The sequence below is a fragment of the Somniosus microcephalus genome, chromosome 22 (assembly GCF_052327205.1).
Source record: "Somniosus microcephalus isolate GS21.2 chromosome 22, FLI_Smic_1.0, whole genome shotgun sequence".
In the NCBI taxonomy this organism is placed as follows: Eukaryota; Metazoa; Chordata; class Chondrichthyes; order Squaliformes; family Somniosidae; genus Somniosus; species Somniosus microcephalus.
Window position 1 is genome coordinate 49488140 of NC_141008.1, and position 21188 is coordinate 49509327.

General features: G+C 45.5%; 1 protein-coding gene across 3 annotated transcripts in view; it reads left to right on the plus strand.

Moving 5' to 3' along the window:
* bcas3 (BCAS3 microtubule associated cell migration factor) overlaps window positions 1-21188 on the plus strand; it is a 1023442-nt gene that overhangs the window by 195995 nt on the left and 806259 nt on the right. For all 3 annotated transcript variants that reach the window (XM_085964689.1, XM_085964691.1, XM_085964690.1), the window contains exons 9-10: window positions 4002-4078; window positions 20161-20237. In XM_085964689.1, the coding sequence (XP_085820815.1) occupies window positions 4002-4078; window positions 20161-20237 (154 nt within the window). The remainder of the gene's footprint in view (window positions 1-4001; window positions 4079-20160; window positions 20238-21188) is intronic.

The following is a 21188-nucleotide window of genomic DNA, read 5'->3' on the forward strand; positions in this document are numbered from 1 at the left end:
CTCACGGTCCGGCCTCTGGCCGCCATGCCCGGCTCCCCTCCTCCCAGTCGGACTGCGAGCTTCCCGCCGAGGAGCTGCCGGCCGACGTGCTGTAGCGGGTCGTCGTAGCTGCTGCTGCTGCCTCCGCCCGACTCGCTGAACACATCGTCGAGATGTATAAGCTCCGGTCGCTGCGGCCTCCTCCTCACTGTCGCTGGCTCCATGGTCCGACGGCCCGGGGCCTGCTTCTCCCACTCACGGTCCGGCCTCTGGCCGCCATGCCCGGCTCCCCTCCTCCCAGTCGGAATGCGAGCTTCCCGCCGAGGAGCTGCCGGCCGACGTGGAGTTTTGCTTGTTTAGTTTGCACACCCTATTCCTGGAGGTGTATTTTTTCTTCATGCCCAGCAGTATGCCCTTAAAGGTTGAGGGCAAATGGAATATTAAACTATACCCCCAGTCAATTTGTTTGAGTGCTTCCTGAATTCCTTTGGAGTTGGCCTTTTTAAAATGGTATACTTGGTTACCCGGCCTTGTTGTATTTAGTTTCTTTTGATTTTTGAGGCAGAGATGAAAATCCTGTCTAAAGTGTTGCATGTGTGCCATAATTTCTGATCCATCATTTTCCAAATGTGTTTGTTTTGAACTGTGGTACAGTAAATGATGCTCTGTGGAAGTGACTCTGAACGTGCCAATCCCAGAATGTGTACAAATGAATTACATTTGGTAATGGAAACTCTAATTGAAGGATTATATTGCCCTTCACTTTTAAAACAATCCATCACCTCTGAACTGCTTTCAGTAAAGTTCCTGCTTGTATTTTGTCTGTCTTCTTTCTCTTTGTCTTTTGTCTGTCTCTGACAATCTCCTTTTTTCCCGTTAATTACTCTTTCGCTTTCTTTGGGTTTTTTTTCAATTCCTTGTGTTCGAATTCTTAAGCTTTTTCGTTTTTATTACTTTGCCCATGTGTAAGTTTCATGACTTGTTTTCCTTCATCCTTAAACTCTTATCTACTGTGTGTATATCTCCGTATTTTCAGTGATAGCCAGAGTCTGAGGTGGTGTGAGATGGCTAGAGTGAGGCTAGAGGCGGAGGATTTCCTTGGTGACTGTAGAAAGAATAGAAAGAACTTGCATTTATATTGCACCTTTCACAATCTCAGGACGTCCCAAAGCCCTTTACCGCCAATGAAATCCTTTTGAAGTGTAGTCACTGTTGTAATGTAAGAAATGTAGCAGCCAAATTGCACACAGCAAGCTCCCACAAACGGCGGTGTGATAATGACCAGATCATCTGTTTTAGTGATGGGTGAGGGATAAATATTGGCCAGGACACTGGGGAGAACTCCCCTCCTCTTCTTCAAAATAGTGCCATGGGATCATTTACGTCCACCTGAGAGGGTAGCAAGGGGCCAAGAGTGAGGTCAAGAGAGAAATTAACAAAACTAACAAGAGAAACAGGTAGCCAAGAATGAAGGAGGGATAGTGAGGTAATAGAGATCGAGGGACACAAATGTTTTTAAAACAAAAAGGGATAGGAGAAAGGTCAAGAGCGAGAGAGTGGGAAAACAAATAGATGAAGTGAAGTAGTTAGGTACATGTTAAGGGTAGAGATGACCAATTGGAGAAAATAAAGGGAAGAGCAGAGCATGTGGAGATAGTTGATCTAGAAAATGCAGTGAGAGTACCGGCCAAAATTAAATTAATATCTGTAGCAGCATTTATGACATTAGCAATTTGCGTTGATGACCAACTGGCAGTGAAATTAGCACCGAAAGTTCTGGAAGCTGTTTATACATTCTGAATCTATTATTCTCCATGCATATTAAAAGGGAATAAAGGAGATTAGAAAGAGAAAGAGATAAATATAGTTGCTGACTGTTACTTAGTATGTGTGCCATAGCTGGCTGCCGCTTTCTCACACTCTAAATCACATGGCAGTTTCCTTCAAACACCATTAAAAAAGTACTTTCCTTTGTTGTAGAACCCTATGTGTGCCCATGATCCCCTGACCAAGAGGTGGACTGGGTACTCTGCGACGAGTGGCTCACCCTCTCACCCTTCAGAGACTCTCCAATGTCAGTAAGGCTTAAGTCAGGCGTGTGATGGAATATTCACCACTCGTCTGGATAGGTGCGGCTGCATCATAACTCAGGAAGCTCGAGACTATCCAGGATAGATCAGTTCCTATGCTGGGCTCTCCTGCCACTAGACTCAGTATCTATCGCCTCTACAATTGGCACATTTGTGGCTCCAGTATATACTTTCGACAGGATACATTGCAGAAACTCACCAAGTTTACTTTGACACCACCTCCCTCCCTGCAATCACTATCACCGAGAAGGACAAGCACAGCAATGTTGTTGTAACATCATGATCTACAGGTTCCCCTCCCAGTCGTGCGCCATCCTGACGTGGACATATATTGCTGTTCCTTCATTGTTGCTGTGTCAATATCCTGGAATTCTCTACCTTGGATCACTGTGGGAGCTCTAACAGCACAAGGACTGCAGCTGTTTAAAGAGAAAGCCCACCACTACCTTCTCCGGGGACTTAGGGATGGGCAATAAACCTGTCCCCTGGCTTAAGCCTTACTGACATTGGAGAGTCTCTGAAGGGTGAGAGGGTGAGCCACTCGTCGCAGAGTACCCAGTCCACCTCTTGGTCAGGGGATCATGTGCACACATGGGGTTCTACAACAAAGGAAAGTACTTTTTTAATGGTGTTTGAAGGAAACTGCCATGTGATTTAGAGGAGTGTGAGAAAGCGGCATTGCCCATATCCCAAGAACAAATTAAAAAAGATGCAGGGGACTACAATACCAAGCCATTAAGACCAATGAAATGATGAGGGTATGAGTACTCCATGGCAGAATTGGTGTGGGCATGACGTCAGTCGTCCACAAGTTCATGAGTAATGCATCAACACTGCTCTAGTGGGGGCTGGAAGGGAATTAATCAACCTCCTAGTTCTAATTTTTTCCCCCTCTCTAGCTGTGATGGAGTGTCTCATTTCTACGTATTACTTAGCTAAAGGGCTGAACTGAAACTGGCAACTCTTTGTGTGAGAAATCCCAAAGTTAATCTGTATTCCTTCATGTTGGCACACCATGAAATTGTGCCACCAGACTTCTAGACAGTCAGGCACCTTACTCACGCGAGCCAATAATCTTACAAGGCGTAGCTGTTTTAGTGTCTCCTCTACCCGTTCCCACAGCTGTCTGTCTGTTGTCACTCTTCCATGCAGATCTTCCCAAATATAGTCCCACCAGCTTTGTCTTCCACATGGTCTTTTCTCACTTGTGGGGAGAAAACAGAAAGTGTTGCATTTCTGTAGCGCCTTTCATAGTGCTTTACAGCCAATGAAGTACTTTTGAAGTGTAGTCACTGTTGTAATGTAGGAAACGCAGCAGCCAAATTGCGCACAGCAAGCTCCCACAAACAGCAATGAGATAATGACCAGATAATCTGCTTTTTAACGATGATGTTCGAGGGATAAATATTGGCCAGGACACCGGGGAGAACTCCCCTGCTTTTCTTCAAATAGTGCCGTGGGATTTTTTATGTTCACCTGAGAGGACAGATGTGACCTCGGTTTAACGTCTTGCCCGAAAGACGGCACCTCCGACAGTGCAGCACTCCCTCAGTGGGAATCATTTCATTTCACTTTTCAAGGGTATTGTTTATAACAACACATAGCCCACTTACCCCCCTACTCATTGCAGTCTTATTACTGGTTTCAAATGCAGGTGTGATAAACATTGTATGCGACATTTAAAATCTTTGAAAAATACATCTTATAGTGTGTCCTACCAGGATGTGAAACATGCCATTACCTACGTTCAATCTGAATTATTTACTTGCAGCTACGATAGAGGAAGGTGGGGTAAGCAGTGTTACCTGATTACTCGACCTGAAATGTTGACTCTATTTCTCTCTCCACAGATGTTGCCTGGCTTGCTGAGTTTTTCCAGCATTTTCTGTTGTTATTTAGTATTACCTGATTGTTTTTTCCTTTCTTTCTCAGGGTTTTGGTAGTTGTGTTACAGGAGAAGATTGCCACCTTCGATAGCTGTACTTTCACTAAAAAATTCTTCGTCACAAGTATGTACCAGAGCTGTAAAAGTGTTTTTAAATGATGTCACAATATTTATAAGTCTTGTGCTGTGAAGTACTGTCCCTTTGGAATTGGATTGTGGTCGGACAGACTGATTTGGTTTGGGATTATAAGTAGCCATCAACAAGAAGAAATGGTTCTAGGGGCTGCAGATGTGAGCACATTATATGTATTACAGCTGGTTCTCAAAACCATATATAGATTATTCCTGCGATCTGGGTGGGGGGCGGGGGGCGATTACCGTTTTCTTGTTCTTGGATTGTGGGTGACACTACAAGGCTGGCATTTATTGCTATGCCTAGTTGCCCTGAGAAGGTGGTGGTGGGCCTGCTCCTTGAACCATTACACTCCTTGTGCTGATGGTGCTCCCACAATGGTGTTAGTTAGGGATTTCCAGGATATTGATCCAGCGACGATGCAGGAACGGCGATATATGTCCCGGTCAAGATAATGGCCGAGAAATTCAGTTGGGCGCCGTTTGGGGCGCCAAGCTCGCCTGGGCACCGGAATTACCGCTGCGAGCGGAGCCACTTGCGCCATCCCGATATTCCGTTCCTGCGCCCCAAACGGAAGCGGGCCGCTACTCGAGGCTCCCCGCGCCCCGCTTGGGGCGCTCACCCTGAATATCGCCGCGCTAAGGGCCACAGCGCCACACGCTGCGGCACGGCACGCTGCGGTACTGCAGGCCTTCCTCCCACTGTTAAGGGGGAGGTGCCTGCAACAGCGCGATCCCCGCTCGCGAGTGCCGGCAAATGAGCCCGGCACCAAGGAGAAGTGCCGGGCTCTCGGGAAACAGCCGGCAATGCCGCGTTGGGGGGGGGGGGGGGGAGGGGGGGGTTTAGGAGGCCGGGGACGGAGGTGCTGGCAGGCGGCCGCCGAAAAAGCGGCCGTCCCGCACCTCCACCTTAACTTGCGCCACTACCGCCACAGGTAGGCCCTGTGAACCGGTCGTGATTTGCGACCGGCGTTAAAGAGGCGGGCGCGACCAAATATGGTGATCGGAGCGGGGCGCTGCGCACACCGATGACGTCATCGGTGGCGGCACAGCGCTACAGGCTAACGCCGCCATTAGCGCCCCGCTAAATATCGCGGGAGGTGTGGCCAGTGGTGCTAAAGCCACTGAGTGCCCTCTTTGGGCGCTAACTGGTGGCGCAGCCCACTGAATTTCTGGGCCAATGTGTGACTTGGAGGGGCATATTAAACACTTTTAACAACAAGGTGCAGTAAGAGGCAGCTGTAACAGACTGGCAGGAGTATGGCCCAGGTCATGGACCAGTATGCCTGCAGCAAACTTGGCCGCCATGGCTGTTGCTATTTTCCTATTGGAGAGAAGCACATTAGGCAGCTGGGACACTTTCTCTGCAGTAATGCACAGTCAGAATGACTGTTCAGTCCAGAAGTGTAAAGGAAAAGATTACATAGGTGGCTGCCTTTGTTGCCTCAATGCTGGCTGCAGATTTAGAGATAGGTGTCTCACAAAGTTGACCCTGGTAGTTGTGAACAGCATAAAAAGACTTTAAATTGAGTTGGTATCCAATGCACAAATCAGATTTCCAATTTTATAACTGAGTGATCCAGAGTTAACTTTAGATTTTCATTTCTCCATAGAAGACAAAGGCTTCCTAGTCTGAGACAGCATTGCACACACAGGAGAAACCTTTGGTATTCCATGCAAACTTCTAAAACTTGTACAAATATTAGGCTGCAACGGGCCTTGTTCCTGGTGAAACAACACAAGTCTGGCTTGAGCACAAACAAGTTGTGATATTGCTCCACAACAACACAGCTCCTGTTATATAGTGCCTTTAGCAAAATGGTGTCAAGGTGCTTCACAATTTTGGCTCCAAAATTGGTTCAGTTTGGCAGGAAGCAAAGGGTAATGGTTGACGGATGTTTTTGTGACTGGAAGGCTGTTTCCAGTGGGGTTCCGCAGGGCTCAGTACTAGGTCCCTTGCTTTTTGTGTTATATATCACTGATTTAGACTTCAATGTAGGGGGCATGATTAATTCGTTTGCAGATGATACAAAAATTGGCCGTGTGATTGATAGTGAGGAAAAAAGCTGTAGACTGCAGGAAGATATCAATGGACTGGTCAGGTGGGCAGAAAAGTGGCAAATGGAATTCAACCTGGAGAAGTGTGAGGTAATGCATTTGGGGAGGGCTAACAAGATAAGGGAATACACAATAAATGGTAGGACACTGAGAAGTGCAGAGGAACAGAGGGACCTTGGAGTGCATGTCCACAGATCCCCTGAAGGTAGCAGGACAGGTAGATAAGGTGGTTAAGAAGGCAAACGGGATACTTCCCTTTATTAGCCGAGAATATATTATATAGAATATAAGAGCAGGGGGGTTATCCTTGAACTGTATAAAACACTAGTTAGGCCACAGCTAGAGTATTGCGTGCAGTTCTGGTCACCACATTACAGGAAGGATGTGGATTGCACTAAGGGTACGGAGGAGATTTACGAGGATGTTGCCAGGCCTGGCGAATTTTAGCTATGAGGAAAGATTGGATAGGCTGGGATTGTTTTCTTCGGAACAGAGGAGGCTGAGGGGAGACTTAATTGAGGTGTATAAAATTATAAGGGGCCTAGATAGAGTGGATAGGAAGGACCTATTTCCCTTAGCAGAGAGGTCAATAACCAGGGGGCATAGATTTAAAGTAATTGGTGGAAGGATTAGAGAGGAGTTGAGGAGAACTTTTTTCACCCAGAAGGATGTTGGGGGTCTGGAACTCACTGCCTGAAAGGGTGGTAGAGGCAGAAACCCTCATCACATTTAAAAAGTACTTGGATATGCACTTGAAGTGTCGTAACCTACAGGACTACGGACCAAGAGCTGGAAAGTGGGATTAGGCTGGAGAGCTCTTTTTCAGCCGGCACAGACACGATGGGCCGAATGGCCTCCTTCTGTGTCGTAAATGTCTATGATTCTATGAAAAGGTGGGAAAATTCAGACACCAGACACGGCATGAGAAGATAACGGTGAGGTTGAAGATGTTGGGTTTGAAGATGGGAAGCAAATTAGCAAATCAGAGATTTAGGGTCAGAATTTCAGTAATTGCCTCTCTGACAATGCAGCTGTACTTCAGCACTGTATCGGAGTGGTTATCTTAGATTAGGTACTTAAGTCCTGTAATGGAGCGTTTGATAGAGGTGTACAAGATTATGACTGGTTTGGATAGGCTAGACGGGAAAAGGTTGTTCCCACTGGTTGATGTTACAAGGACTAGGGGACACAGATTTAAGGTTTTGGGCAAGAGATACAGGGGGGATGTGAGGAAAAACTTCTTTATGCAGCGAATGGTGAGGACCTGGAACTCGCTGCCGATGGAAGTGGTGGAAGCGGAGACACTCAATGTTTTCAAGGGGAGACTGGATAGGCACTTGAGGGAAATAAACTTATAGGGCTACGGGGATAGAGCGGGGGAATGGAACTGACTGGATTGCTCTACAGAGAGCTGGCATGGACTCAATGTGCCGAATGGCTTCCTTCTGTGCCATTATGACTGTATGACTCTAAGCCGCAACCTTCTGATTCAGAGACAAGAGTGCGACCAACTGAGGCAAGCTTCAATCTTAGGTTTATGGTAGCTGTTAAGTCCGTGAATGATTGAGACACGGACCAGCAGGAGTGAAAACAAACAAGTCTTTACTGGTGGAAGTCAATAGCGAAACTAACAAACAGAGGCTCTCTAGCGCCTTTTATACAGGGGTGGTCACTGCCGGTACTGCAGTCTGAGACCAGTTATTCTCTTAAAGGTACATACACAACAATTCCTCCCCTTTTAGATAAACAGTACATAACATTCATTTAACAACTAAATGATAACGAATTACAATCACAATTACTGTTGCTAGATACATTGGTTAAGTTTAAGCAATTATAAGTTCAGTCTTTGAGGAGGCTTCCTGATTCTGTCTGGATAACGCCTCTTTGGGGTATCAGGTTCTTCTGGCAATGTTGCGTTGGGATCAATGTCTTTGTTTGGTTCATCTGCTTCCAATATTACCGGTTCTGCGGTAGCTGCAATTGGAACGTCAATTTCATTACCAGGTGTATCAGATCGTGGTGTGGAGTTGACGTTTTCCAGTGACTCTAGAATCTGGTCAGCATGGCGTCTTACAATGCTCTCCCCAATGTCCACGGTATACATGAGAGGTCCTTGTCGTGTACAAATCGTTCCTGGCTGCCATTTCTCAGTGCGGTAGTCCCGGGCCAAAACTGGTTGACCTATCTTAAAACTCCTGGTCGGCCTTTCATTCATATTCTGAAACTGCCTGTTCTCCACATCTCTTCAGACGTTTGGCTTAACCAAATCCAAGCGGCATCGTAGTCTTCGATTGAAGAACATCATGGCTGGAGCTTGGTTGGTAACCGCATGTGTCGCATTCCGGTAGGCAAACAAGAAGTTGTCCACCTTGTGTTGTAGGGGTATATCTTCATTACACATTGCCTTGATAGCCTTCTTGAATGTTTGGACAAACCTCTCGGCCAATCCATTAGTGGCTGGATGATATGGGGCAGATGTGTAATGCTTAACGCCATTGTTCTTTAAGAACCTCCGGAACTCTTCAGACACAAACTGTGGTCCATTGTCAGAGCAAATCTGTTCAGGCAGCCCATTCCTGGCGAATATGGTTCGCAAAACTGTGATAGTTTTTTCCGTGGTGGTTGAGGACATTTTTATTACCTCTGGCCACTTTGAATGTGCATCCACCGCAATTAAAAACATCGAGTCCATGAAGGGACCAGCAAAATCAATGTGCACCCGTTGCCATGGAGATGAGGGCCACTCCCATGGATGCAGAGGAGCTTGTGGTGGGGCGTTTTGGACCTTCTGGCATCCTGCACAGCTCTTGGTCATCTCTTCGATTTCTCTATTGATTCCCGGCCACCACACAAACGCTCTGGCTAAGTTCTTCATTTTTACCCCACCCAGATGACCCTCATGAAGCTCATTGAGTACTCTATCCGTCAACTTAGGTGGAATTACTACTCTGGATCCACACATCAAAGTCCCTCTGCACACTGACAGCTGTTCTCTTCTCGGCGAGAATGCTGGCAGCAGTGGTTCGCCATGTGCTGGCCATCCCTTCACCATTAAATCATAGACCCGTGATAGTGTCGGGTCATTCCGTGTTTCCTTTTCTATGTTTGCATTTGTCACAGGGAGACATTCGACTATGGTCGAGTGGAATAACTCCATTGGATCCACTGCAAGGTCTTCTTCTTCCACCGTCGGCAACGGTAGGCGTGACAATCCATCAGCATTTCCATGCTGTTTAGTTCCTTTGTACTCGATGTCATATTGGTGTGCCCCTAGGAAAAGGGACCATCTCTGCAGCCGTTGTGCCGTCATTATCGGTACGCCCTTCTGAGGGTTGAAAATGGAGTCAAGAGGTTGATGATCGGTTAGTAGAGTAAATTTTTGACCGTGCAGGTAGTGATTGAACTTCTTCACCCCCCACACTAGGCTGAGGGCCTCTCTGTCAATCTGAGCGTAGTTACGCTCGGCAGAAGTTAACGAGCGTGACGCAAAAGCTATCGGCCTCTCTAACCCATCAAGGAACTTATGTGACAGTACCGCCCCAATGCCGTAGGGAGACGCATCACACGCCAGTCTGATCGGCAGTGCTGGGTTGTAGTGAGCCAATACTTCCCTTGAAGTGATTAAGTCCTTACTCTTCTGAAAAGCACGCTTACAATCATCGCTCCATTTCCATGCTACCCCCGTTCGTAGCAGGGCGTTCAGTGGGTGCAAAATTGTCGACAAATTCGGCAAAAACTTATGATAGTAATTCACCAATCCGAGGAATGACCTCAGTTGCGACACATTTTCAGGCGCTGGGGCCTTAACAACCGCTTCAATTTTGTCAGGGGACTTATGTAACCCCTCTTCATCAATCACGTGGCCACAATACGATATCTGTTTCTTAAAAAATTCGCACTTGGGGCGGTTGGCTCGCAGCCCATGTTCCCGTACTCTAGTGAGCACCTGTTCTAGGTTGTTAAGGTGTTCACTGTCATCTTCACCTGTTACAAGGATGTTGTCCAAGTAACACTGAGTCCCCGGAATCCCTTGCAGGACTTGTTCCATCGCTCTTTGCCATATCGCCGGAGCCGATGCTACTCCGAATACCAATCGATGATACTGGTAAAGACCTTTGTGAGTGTTTATCGTGAGATACTTCCTAGAGGACTCTTCAACCTCCATCTGCAAATATGCTTGTGCTAGGTCAATTTTTGTAAAACGCTTCCCTCCCGACAGTGAGGCGAAGATGTCTTCTATCCTTGGAAGAGGATATTGTACTGTGTGAAGGACAGGGTTCACCGTCACCTTGAAATCCCCACAGATGCGAATCTTCCTTGGCTCTCCGGACTTATTGCTTAACGTTTTCTTCATGACAGGAACGATGGGTGTCGCCCACTCGCTCCAGTCGACCTTAGACAACACGCCCGCCTTCTCCATATTCTCCAGCTCTGCCTCGACGGCTGGGCGAATTGCATATGGTCCCGGTCTTGCTTTGAAAAACTTGGGAACTGCCTTCTCTTCTATTTTTATCGAGGCGGTTACGCCTTTAAGCGTAGCGTTAGCTAAGATTGTTGACAATCGTCCAGGAGTGACGTCTTCATCTTTTTTACCGTCCACCGTCATTGCATGAATGGAATGCCAATCTAAGTTTATCTTCCTGATCCATTCCCGTCCCAATAACGGTGGTCCACCATTTGGCAGTATGTAGAAATACAATTTCCGTATTTTCTTGCCATTGTATTCGACAGGCACCCTTATTTTTCCTCTGGGTTATACTTTTTGCCGCGTATACGTCGTCAAGACGATGGATGTCTCTCTCAAGGGTATGTGTTTAAATAGCCGCTCGTAGTCTCGTCTATTCATGACGGTTAGCGCTGATCCTGTATCCAATTCCATTTTAACTTGGGACCCTGCTATCGTGAGGGTGACCCAAATGGTTCGGTGATCCTCTTTTGCGATTACATTGTGAAGTTTGAGACAGCTTAGTCTCCTGTTCTCGGATTCACTATTGCTCATCTGGTCTTCGGAACTATAGTCCGTCATCTTTTGGACTTTCTTGTACGGTTCCTTGGTAGCCTTTTTGTTGTCGCTGGTCTTCTTCCCAGACCTGCAAGCTCATGCAATGTGTCCAATCTTCCCGCATTGTCTGCATATTTTGTCTTTGGACCAGCAGGAGTGAAAACAAACAAGTCTTTACTGGTGGAAGTCAATAGCGAAACTAACAAACAGAGGCTCTCTAGCGCCTTTTATACAGGGGTGGTCACTGCCGGTACTGCAGTCTGAGACCAGTTATTCTCTTAAAGGTACATACACAACAGTAGCCTGACAGGAATCAGGTCAGTAGTTGTCATAAATCCCAAATATGATCCCAAATTAGCAACTTAAAAAAACTCAAAATCTGAATTCTGTGACCACTCCTGAATAATGTGTGTCACGAGCTAAATTTGTACCTGTCCAGCTTCAAGCTGTAAACAAGTGAAAATTGCTGGCTTTGATGCTGTTAGGCAGTATTTTTCAGGGTTGTTTGTGGGGTTCGATGATTAATATTTGATGAGGTCACGCTGGGAGGGATTAGGCAACAGTGTGTGGTGCAGGTCACAGAGCCTGTCCACCACCTTCAAAGCCAGTGGAGTTTTGCTGACCTCATCAGTCAGCGATTTTAGGAAATTTGGCAAGCAATGCCAAGGACCATTTCCTAATCTGCTTATTTATTTATACAGTACATCTTAACGCTTTGAGGACTGAAAGAAAGCATCGCTTCAATAAGAATAGATTTTAAATATATAGGTGGAGCATAAACACCAGCATTGACCAGTTGGGCCAAATGGCCTGTTTCTGTGCTATAAATTCAATGCAATTATATGTAAATAAATATATAATTAAAATATCTATCTTTAACATATTAAAAATCTTGCGTCTACATGCACTTCCTGTTTGCACCATTTGACTTCCTGCTGTCATGCTTTTGTCATACTTTTCCCATTATTTATACCTGTGTCCAGATTTATAACAGAAAATGTCTTTGTAAACTCACCACTTTGATTATGCAATCTGGCCGCTGGGATCCCACAATTCCCTCAAAATGCTTTCTAATTTTTTTTTTTGCATCTACCATTTCTTTTCTCAAGTCGCTGAAATTTCCAATTTCCACAATAAGGGCTTAAAAAATAAAAATATAATACATTACACATTTCAGAATAACTGTATTAATTGTGTCTTTTAATGTCTTCATTAAAGATGATACTTGAAGGTAACAACTGCTTCCAAAAGCCTGGGCTTGAAGTTGGTATTTTCTCCAGTGCTGTCATGCTGTGAACTGAATTTGCATTGTGAAGTCTGAGCATGTGCAGTGTACCTAATTTCCCAGGATGAATCAATACCATTCAGTCAGTTATACTGAGGAACATTTTTTCTTCAGCTTCTAGCAAAAGTTTATTTTAAAGTTATCCTATCCCGCACCAAATACCTGCTCACCCATCACCCTCGTCCTCGCTGATCTATATTAGTACAGTAGCTGGTCCCCTGACACGTCAAATTTATAATTTTCACTCTCGTGCTTAAATCCCTTTGTGACCTCATCCCCCCCTGTCGCTGTAACCTCTTCCAGCCCTCCTTGAACTGTCTGTCTCTCCAACTCTAGCCAATTGTAAATCTTCTCCATCTTCTCCCTACCATTGGCGCCTGTACCTTCAGTCATTGCGCCTCATACTCTGGAATTTCCTCTCTAAATCCCTCCCTCGTCTCCTTCAAACCCATCTCTCTGACCAATCGTTTGGTCTTCCCCTCCTACTATCTTTTTTTTTGATGATGCCTCCATGAAGCACCCTGGACCATTTTTCTATGTTAAAAGCGCTATATAAATGTAAATTGTTTTTTCCATTACCAAACTATAAAATTTGATTGGCTTGAGCCCCGTTTACTTTATAGCTATTATATTAAACTTTGTGGTCTTAACTTGACATAGCTCCCTCTTGGTGGCAGAATAATACTCAGAAGACGAAAGAAAACTTGTGTTTATAATAGCGCCTTTCATGGCCTCCGGGCGTTACAAACTGTTTCAAAGCCAATGAATTACATTTGAAGCGTAGTCACTCTTGTTATGTAGGCAAATGTGGCAGCGAATGTGTGCACCGCAACGTTCCACAAACAGCAAATGATGAGAAAATTTGCTTTGGTGATGTTGGTTGAGGGATGAATGTTGGCCAGGATACCTGGAGAACTCCCTGCCCTTCTTCCAATAGTGTCATGGGATATTGTGAATGCAAGCTCCTAAATTCAACTGGAACCGTTAGAGAAGGATACTGTGGTTGAGTGGCTTTGGCGGAGGGAGGGAGAAGGGGAAAGTGAGTCCGCTAAGACTGCTGTTATGTATTTCTTAGAAGATCAACACTGCCAATGCCCTAAGAATATGTCAGCTGCCTGCCCTCCCATGGAGGAAAACAATGGAGCGAGCTGGGTGCAATGATTAGCTCTTTCTCATTTTTTAACTGTTAAGCACTATTATCAGTGTTCCTGAATAGTACCCATATGAACATAAGAATTAGGAGCAGAAATAGGCCATATGGCCCCTCGAGCCTGCTGCGCTATTCAATAAGATCATGGCTGATCTTCAACCTCAACTCCACTTTCCCACCCTATCCCCATATTCCTTGATTCCCTTAATATCCAAAAATCTATCGATCTCAGCCTTGAATATACTCAATGATTGAGCAGCCAGAGGCATCTGGGGTAGAGAATTCCGAAGATTCACAACCCTCTGAGTGAAGAAATTTCTCCTCATTTCAGTCCTAAATGGCCAACCCCTTATCCTGAGACTATGTCCCCTAGTTCTAGACTCTCCAGCCAGGGGAAACAATCACTCAGCATCTACCCTGTCAATTCCTCTTAAGAATTATATACATTTCAATGAGATCACCTCTCATTCTTCTAAACTTCAGAGAATATAGGCACATTCTACTCAATCTCTCATCATAGGACAACCCTCTCATCCCAGGAATCAATCTAGCATAATAGTACAATATAAGAACATCACTTAAAGATCCACTGTCATTCAGTAAGGAGGTTAGATGGGGTGAATTTGATCCCCATTGCTCATTTCCAATGAAGAGGTAGATTTGATTTCTCCTCCTCCCTCGATTTACTATTCAAATATTACATTATTTGTATTTCCCTCTATGCAGATTTAGCATTTTTGCCAACACAAACCAATGTGCATCATTTTGAAAGTAAATGCCTTCGGGTTAGCATTAGCCTATATTTAAGTTTCAATGCTGTATCTGTCTTTGTGCGGGCAGTTAAAGTGGATGTGGCGTCCTGTGAATAAACACAAAGCAGGTGCACTTCAGTAAATGCATTCAGAAAATTATCATCCTTCAGGCTTTCTTGACAAGTTATTGCTAATAATAGTAACCGATGGGTGCAGCTATCAGTAAAATAGAAGTAAATAAATCCTGGCCGTGAAATTATGTTGTGGGATTTCAGAATACAGAAGTGTTTGCCTAAAATATCTCTCTCCTTTTTTTGGCACAAATATTAGCCCATTTAGGTTTAAAAAAATACAGGGGGAAAAATTGGGTCGCGCTCCCTTTGGGGCGCTAACTACTTTTAGCGCCCCAAGAAAGGTAGCGCCCTGATGCCCAAAATTGAATGGTAGTGCCCCAAGCAGTAGGCAGGGCGTTACTGGAAGCACTCCCCCTCCCTCTTGGGGCGCACACATTGAATATCACGGTGCTACGTGCAGCAGCGCCACGTGGTACTACAGGCCTCCCTCTCCTGATTAAAGGGGAGGGGCCGAGTGCAACGCGCACTGGGGCCCTGCTGGACCACCGGCGAACGGGGTGCCGGCAAAAGAGCCCGGCACTCAAGAGGAGTACCAGGCTGATTGATCGCGGCCGGCACCCCGCAGGAGGAGGCGAGAGAGAGCAGGTGCTGGCAGGCGGCCCAAAAAAAATGGCGTCCCAGTAACTGCCCTTTAATTAGAAACATAGAAGATAGAAGCAGGAGTAGGCCATTCGGCCCCTCGAGCCTGTTCCGCCATTCAGTGAGATCATGGCTGATCATCCAAATTCAGTACCCTGTCCCTGCTTTCTTCCCATATCCCTTGATCCCTTTAACCTTAAGAAATATATCTAACTCCTTTTTGAATATATTTAATGAATTGGCCTCAACTGCCTTCTGTGGTAGAGAATTCCACAGGTTCACCACTCTCTGGGTGAAGAAATTCCTCCTCATCTCTGTCCGAAATGGCCTAACCCTTATCTTTAGACTGTGACCCCTGGTTCTGGACTCCCCCGCCATCGGGAATATCCTTCCTGCATCTAGTCTGTCTAGTCCTGTTAGAATTTTATAAGTTTCAATGAGATCCCCTCTCATTCTTCTAAACTCCAGCGAATATAAGCACAATCGACCCAATCTCTCCTCATACGTCATTCCTGCCATCCCAGGTATCAGTCTGGTGAATCTTCGCTGCACTCCCTCCATGGCAAGAACATCCTTCCTCAAATAAGGCGACCAAAACTGCACACAATACTCAAGGTGTGGTCTCACCAAGGCCCTGTACAACTGCAGCAAGACATCCTTGTTCCTGTACTCGAATCCTCTCGCTACGAAGGCCAACATACCATTTGCCTTCTTAACTGCCTGCTGCACCTGCATGTTTACCTTCGGCGACTGGTGCACAAGGACACCCAGGTCTCGTTGCACTTCCCCAATCTATTGCCGCTCAGATAATAATCTGTCTTCCTGTTTTTGCCGCCAAAGTGGATAACCTCGCATTTATCCACATTATACTGCATCTGCCATGCATCTGCCCAATCACCCGACCTGTCCAAATCATACTGGAGTTTCTCTGCATCCTCCTCACAGCACACATGTCCACCCAGCTTTGTGTCGTCTGCAAACTTGGAGATATTACATCTAGTTCCCTCGCCTAGATCATTAATATATATTGTGAATAGCTGGGGTCCTAGCACCGATCCCTACGGTACCCCACTAGTCACTGCCTGCCACTCGGAAAAAGACCTGTTTATTCCAACTCTTTGCTTCCTGTCTGCCAACCAGTTCTCTATCCAAGTCAACAGAAAATGCTGGCAATACTCAGCAGGCCAGGCACATCCATGGAGAGAGAAACAGAGTTAACGTTTCAGGTCTGGGACCCTTCATCTGAACTGCCTTCTGAAAGTCCAAATACACCACACCACATCCACTGGTTCTCCCTTATCTATTCTACCAGTTACATCCTCAAAAAATTCCAGTAGATTAGTCAAGCACGATTTACCTTTTGTAAATCCATGTTGACTTTGTCCGATCCGGTCACTGTTTTCCAACTGCTCTGCTATTACATCTTTTATAATGGACTCTAGCATTTTCCCCACTACCAATGTCAGGCTTACCGGTTCTATAATTCCCCGTTTTCTCCCTACCACCTTTTTTGAATAGTGAGCTTACATTGGCGACCCTCCAATCCATGGGAACTGTTCAGAGTCTATAGAATTTTGGAAGATGACCAGCAATGCATCTACTATTTCTAGGGCCACTTCCTTAAGTACCCTAGGATGTAGATTATCAGGCCCTGGGAATTTATCGGGCATCAATCCTGTCAATTTCCCTAACACCATTTCCCTACAAATACTGATTTCATTCAGTTCCTCCCTCTCATTAGGCCCTATGTTACCCGACATCTCTGGGAGGTTATTTGTGTCCTCCTTTGTGAATACAGAACCAAAATATGTATTTAATTGGGCAGCCATTTCTTTGTTCCCCATTATAAATTCCCCTGATTCTGACTGCATGGGACCTACGCTTGACTTCACCAATCTTTTTCTCTTCACATATCTAACACTTGCCAGTTGGGCTGAATGGCCTGTTTCTGTGCTGTAAATTCTATGTAATATTCCTATATATATCTGGAATATATTAAAAGTCTTATGATTGCACAAAATTTTTTTTGTCACACTTGCCTCGCTATTTTTTCGCACCTCTGTCATGTATTTGTCCTGCTTTACTCATGCCTCTCGCTGGATGTAAAAAGCGGGGAGTTTGCAGGATACACTAATCCCTCGTTTCCATGTTTCAAGGACACTTGTACATGTGCAGAAGAGAATTCTCGAGTGACATATTTATATATTACATCAAAAGCAAAATACTGCGGATGCTGGATATCTGAAATAAAAACAGAAAATGCTGGAAATACTCAGCAGGTCAGGCAGCATCTATGGAGAGAGAGATGACCTGATGTTTCAGGAGTTCTGATAAAACGTCATCATCAACAACAACAACAATAACTTGTATTTATATAGCGCCTTCAACGTAGTAAAACATCCAAGGCGCTGCACAGGAGTATTTTAAGACAAAAAAGTTGACACCGAGCCACATAAGGATAAATTAGGGCAGGTGACCAAAAGCTTGGTCAAAGAGGTAGGTTTTAAGGAGCGTCTTAAATGAACCTGAAACGTTGACTCTGTTTCTCTCTCTGCAGATGCTGCCCGACCTGCTGAGTATTTCCAACATTTTCTGTTTTATTTTATACAATATATATCTAGGTAATGCCTACTTATATAAGTATAAGTACTAAACTATCCATACTTATTACTAAACTTGCCTTTCAGTCTTCCCACCACAGATCTCTAAAACAATGGCCCGTATTTTCCGATCAGAGGCTTCCATACTTGAGCGCTCCAGAGGTCTGGCCATTTCCGCTCCTGGGCCTCTCCACGACGAAATGCACAGGGCCCACATATCCCAGGTTTCAAGAGGATTCTTGACACATTGGAAGTGCCGGTTTTCAGTGCATGCGTTTCGCATGCCTGAAACCGGCACTTGCGAGGTCCCTACGGGTGTGTACACAGCTCGCACACACCCGTAGGGACCGGAAAATACGAGCCTCTGTCTCCCAGCTTTGTCCACAACCAGCTAAGAGTAAGGTTTTTGTAATTATAATTGTGTTTTAACAATGACTGGAACTTCATTTTTGAGCGAATGTAGTGGCACCAGACTGAATCTGGTTTTTGGGGGCAGCATGCCAGCGAACAATTAACTATATAAATAAATGCAACCTTGAATATGTAGGCAGGGGCTAACTGCCAGTTAATTATCTCGCTGAATGCAGCCTCAATAAACTTTACTGGTCAACACAGGAAGTGGGCCATTCAGCAAGATGCTGCCTAAGTAAATGTTATTAGTTTTCAGAAGTGGGCGGGGGGGGGGAGGGGCATCATGCCAGCCAGTAATTTAATACTTTAATGAATCTGCCCTCCTCACATGGACTCGGGCTTGGGGCATGGAAAGCGTGGCACCTGCAAATGCAATAAATACAAATGAATCCGTCCTCGAAGCGTCAACTCCAGTTTCAGGAGTAGTGGGCCAACTGGCAATTGATAGATAAATAAATGCAGCTTCCAAAAATGCAGTGGAACATGCGGGGAGAAGACCCCACTCCCCCCCCCTCCCAAGCAGTTAGTTAGATAGTTAGTTGATTGATTGATTGAGATCGATCGATCAAACAAACAAATTCACCGCTCCATTCCCACTCAGACCTCACCGTCCTCGGCCTCTTGTATTGTTCCACGGAAGCTCAGCGTAAGCTCGAGGAACAGCACCTCATCTTTTGATTAGGCACTCTATAGCCCTCTGGACTCAACATAGAGTTCAACAATTTCAGATCATAATCTCGGCCCCTATCACATATATATATTTTCTTTTTTTTTTATCCACACTTGTTGTTTGGCCCTTTTTTTCTTCCCTCCCACATGGCAGCTGTCCTTCATTCTGCCAGCGCAATTCACACCTCATCTAGCGCCATCCTTTGTTCCTTAACCTGTCCTATTACCACCTCCTCTTGACTTGAATATCTCTTAATGTCTCTCATTGTCTCTTAATCTCTCCTGCTTTCTATCCTATTACTGACCTTCCCTTTTGTTATTTCATCCCCTCCCCCTTTTCCCAGCCCCTAAACTTGCTTTCCATTTCCTGCTTTTTTCCAGTTCTGACGAAAGGTCATCGACCTGAAGCGTTGACTGTGTTTCTCTCTCCACCGATGCTGCCTGGCCTGCTGAGTTTTTCCAGCGTTTTCTGTTGTTATTATAATAAATAAATAAATCTGGGTCCAACTAAATGTAACCGGGCTTCAGTGGCACCAATGCAGATGTGCATCAAACGTTGAATAAATTATCCCTGAGTACATCCAGTAGGACCTTGGGGGGAGCATGGTAGCTGCTAATTAATAAATAAAATACCCTGAATATATGCAGGGAAAGCAAGCCATGCACAAATCAATCAATGAAACAAATAGCAACTGAATAGGCACAGCCAGGCTTGGAGACATCAGGACAGGAACACATTATTTCATTCATTCTCTCACTTGTCACCACCACCACATCATAACCACTTCCTTATAAAACAATACTGCCTTGGACCTCTTGTCAGCAGTGTGACAGAAGATTCACTGGTAATAGTCTTGCCTAAGGTGTGCAGTTCCTGTAGGTGTCACACTTACCTCTTGTAACTCTTTCCCTGTCACACTTCATTGATGACATTCCATATTATTTTAAGACAGTGTATCGGCCGACTCACCACGAGCAATGCCACAGGAGATCTGCTAGTATAAAGTAGAGAGCGATCCCATCTCAAGGATCAAAAAAATTTCAAACCAACAAGTCTTGCTGAATTTTCAGTATCTTTCAGTTTATGCTGTCTTCGCTGTTTGAAACATGACAAAACGCGGTCTGAGCGCAAGCAATCTATTGCGAATTAAAAAGGGTCTAACTGCAGTGCATTCAGACCCCATGATCGCTCGGCCACTGAGTTCTTGATCTCAGTTGTGAGAAACTGCTCAGTGGATACTACCACACAGGGAGGGAGAGTCTGAGCAGAGAACCTCCAAGGTACCTTTGTGCACCCACTGGTGGCCAGGTTCAAAGTGACATTGCCAGAGGGTTGAGAGAAAGTTGCTCACCTGCACTCTTGGCTGTGGATGATGTGCAGTCACCTGAGAATAGAATGTTCACTGCTTTTTATTTTTCCCCCTTTTCCAGGTTGTTTTCCATGTCCAGGCCCGAACCCTAACCCAATAGCGTTGGGAAGCCGCTGGCTTGCCTATGCTGAAAACAAGGTAAGGTGAACCTTTTCTTTTGTGCTTTATAGAGCTCGATGTAAACTGTAACTTTATAAAGGCAGCAAACAAAAAAGTTGCTTAGATGCAGAGATTAGAGCTGGAAGCCAATACCTGATTTTCAGTTGTGTGCCCTGAGTACCCTTACATTTAGCAAGTGTGACATGCCAGCAGGAGACAATAAATACTGTGGCTACAAGAGCAGGTCAGAGGCTGGGTATTCTGCGGCGAGTGACTCACCTCCTGACTCCCCAAAGCCTTTCTACCATCTACAAGGCACAAGTAAGGAGTGTGATCTCTCCACTTGCCTGGATGAGTGCAGCTCCAACAACATTCAAGAAGCTCGACACCATCCAGGACAAAGCAGCCCGCTTGATTGGCACCCCATCCACCACCTTCAACATTCACTCCCTCCACCACCGGCAGACCGTGGCTGCAGTGTGTACCTCCTACAAGATACACTGCAGCAACTCGCCAAGGCTTCTTCGACAGCACCCCCCAAACCTGCGACCTCTACCACCTAGAAAGACAAAGGCAGCAGGTGCATGGGAACACCACCACCTCCGGGTTGCCCTCCAAGTCACACACCATCCTGACTTGGAAATATATCGCCAATCCTTCATCGTCGCTGGGTCAAAATCCTGGAACTCCCTACCTAACAGCACTGTGGGAGCACCTTCGCCACATGGACTGTAGTGGTTCAAGAAGGTGGCTCACCACTACCTTCTCAAGGGCTACTAGGGATGGTCAATAAATGCTGGCCTTGCCAGCGACACCCACATCCCGTGAATGAATTAAAAAAATAGGGTACATGGCAGCTCAGAGAAACGAGTGCAATAATGAAGACATTTTAATTGGTATCTTCAGCGTTTTTACCAGTATGATATATGTTTTGTGGCTGGTTATGAGTGTGCAGGGTATAAATTCGTTGGCAGCTGGTTTCGGGTGAGA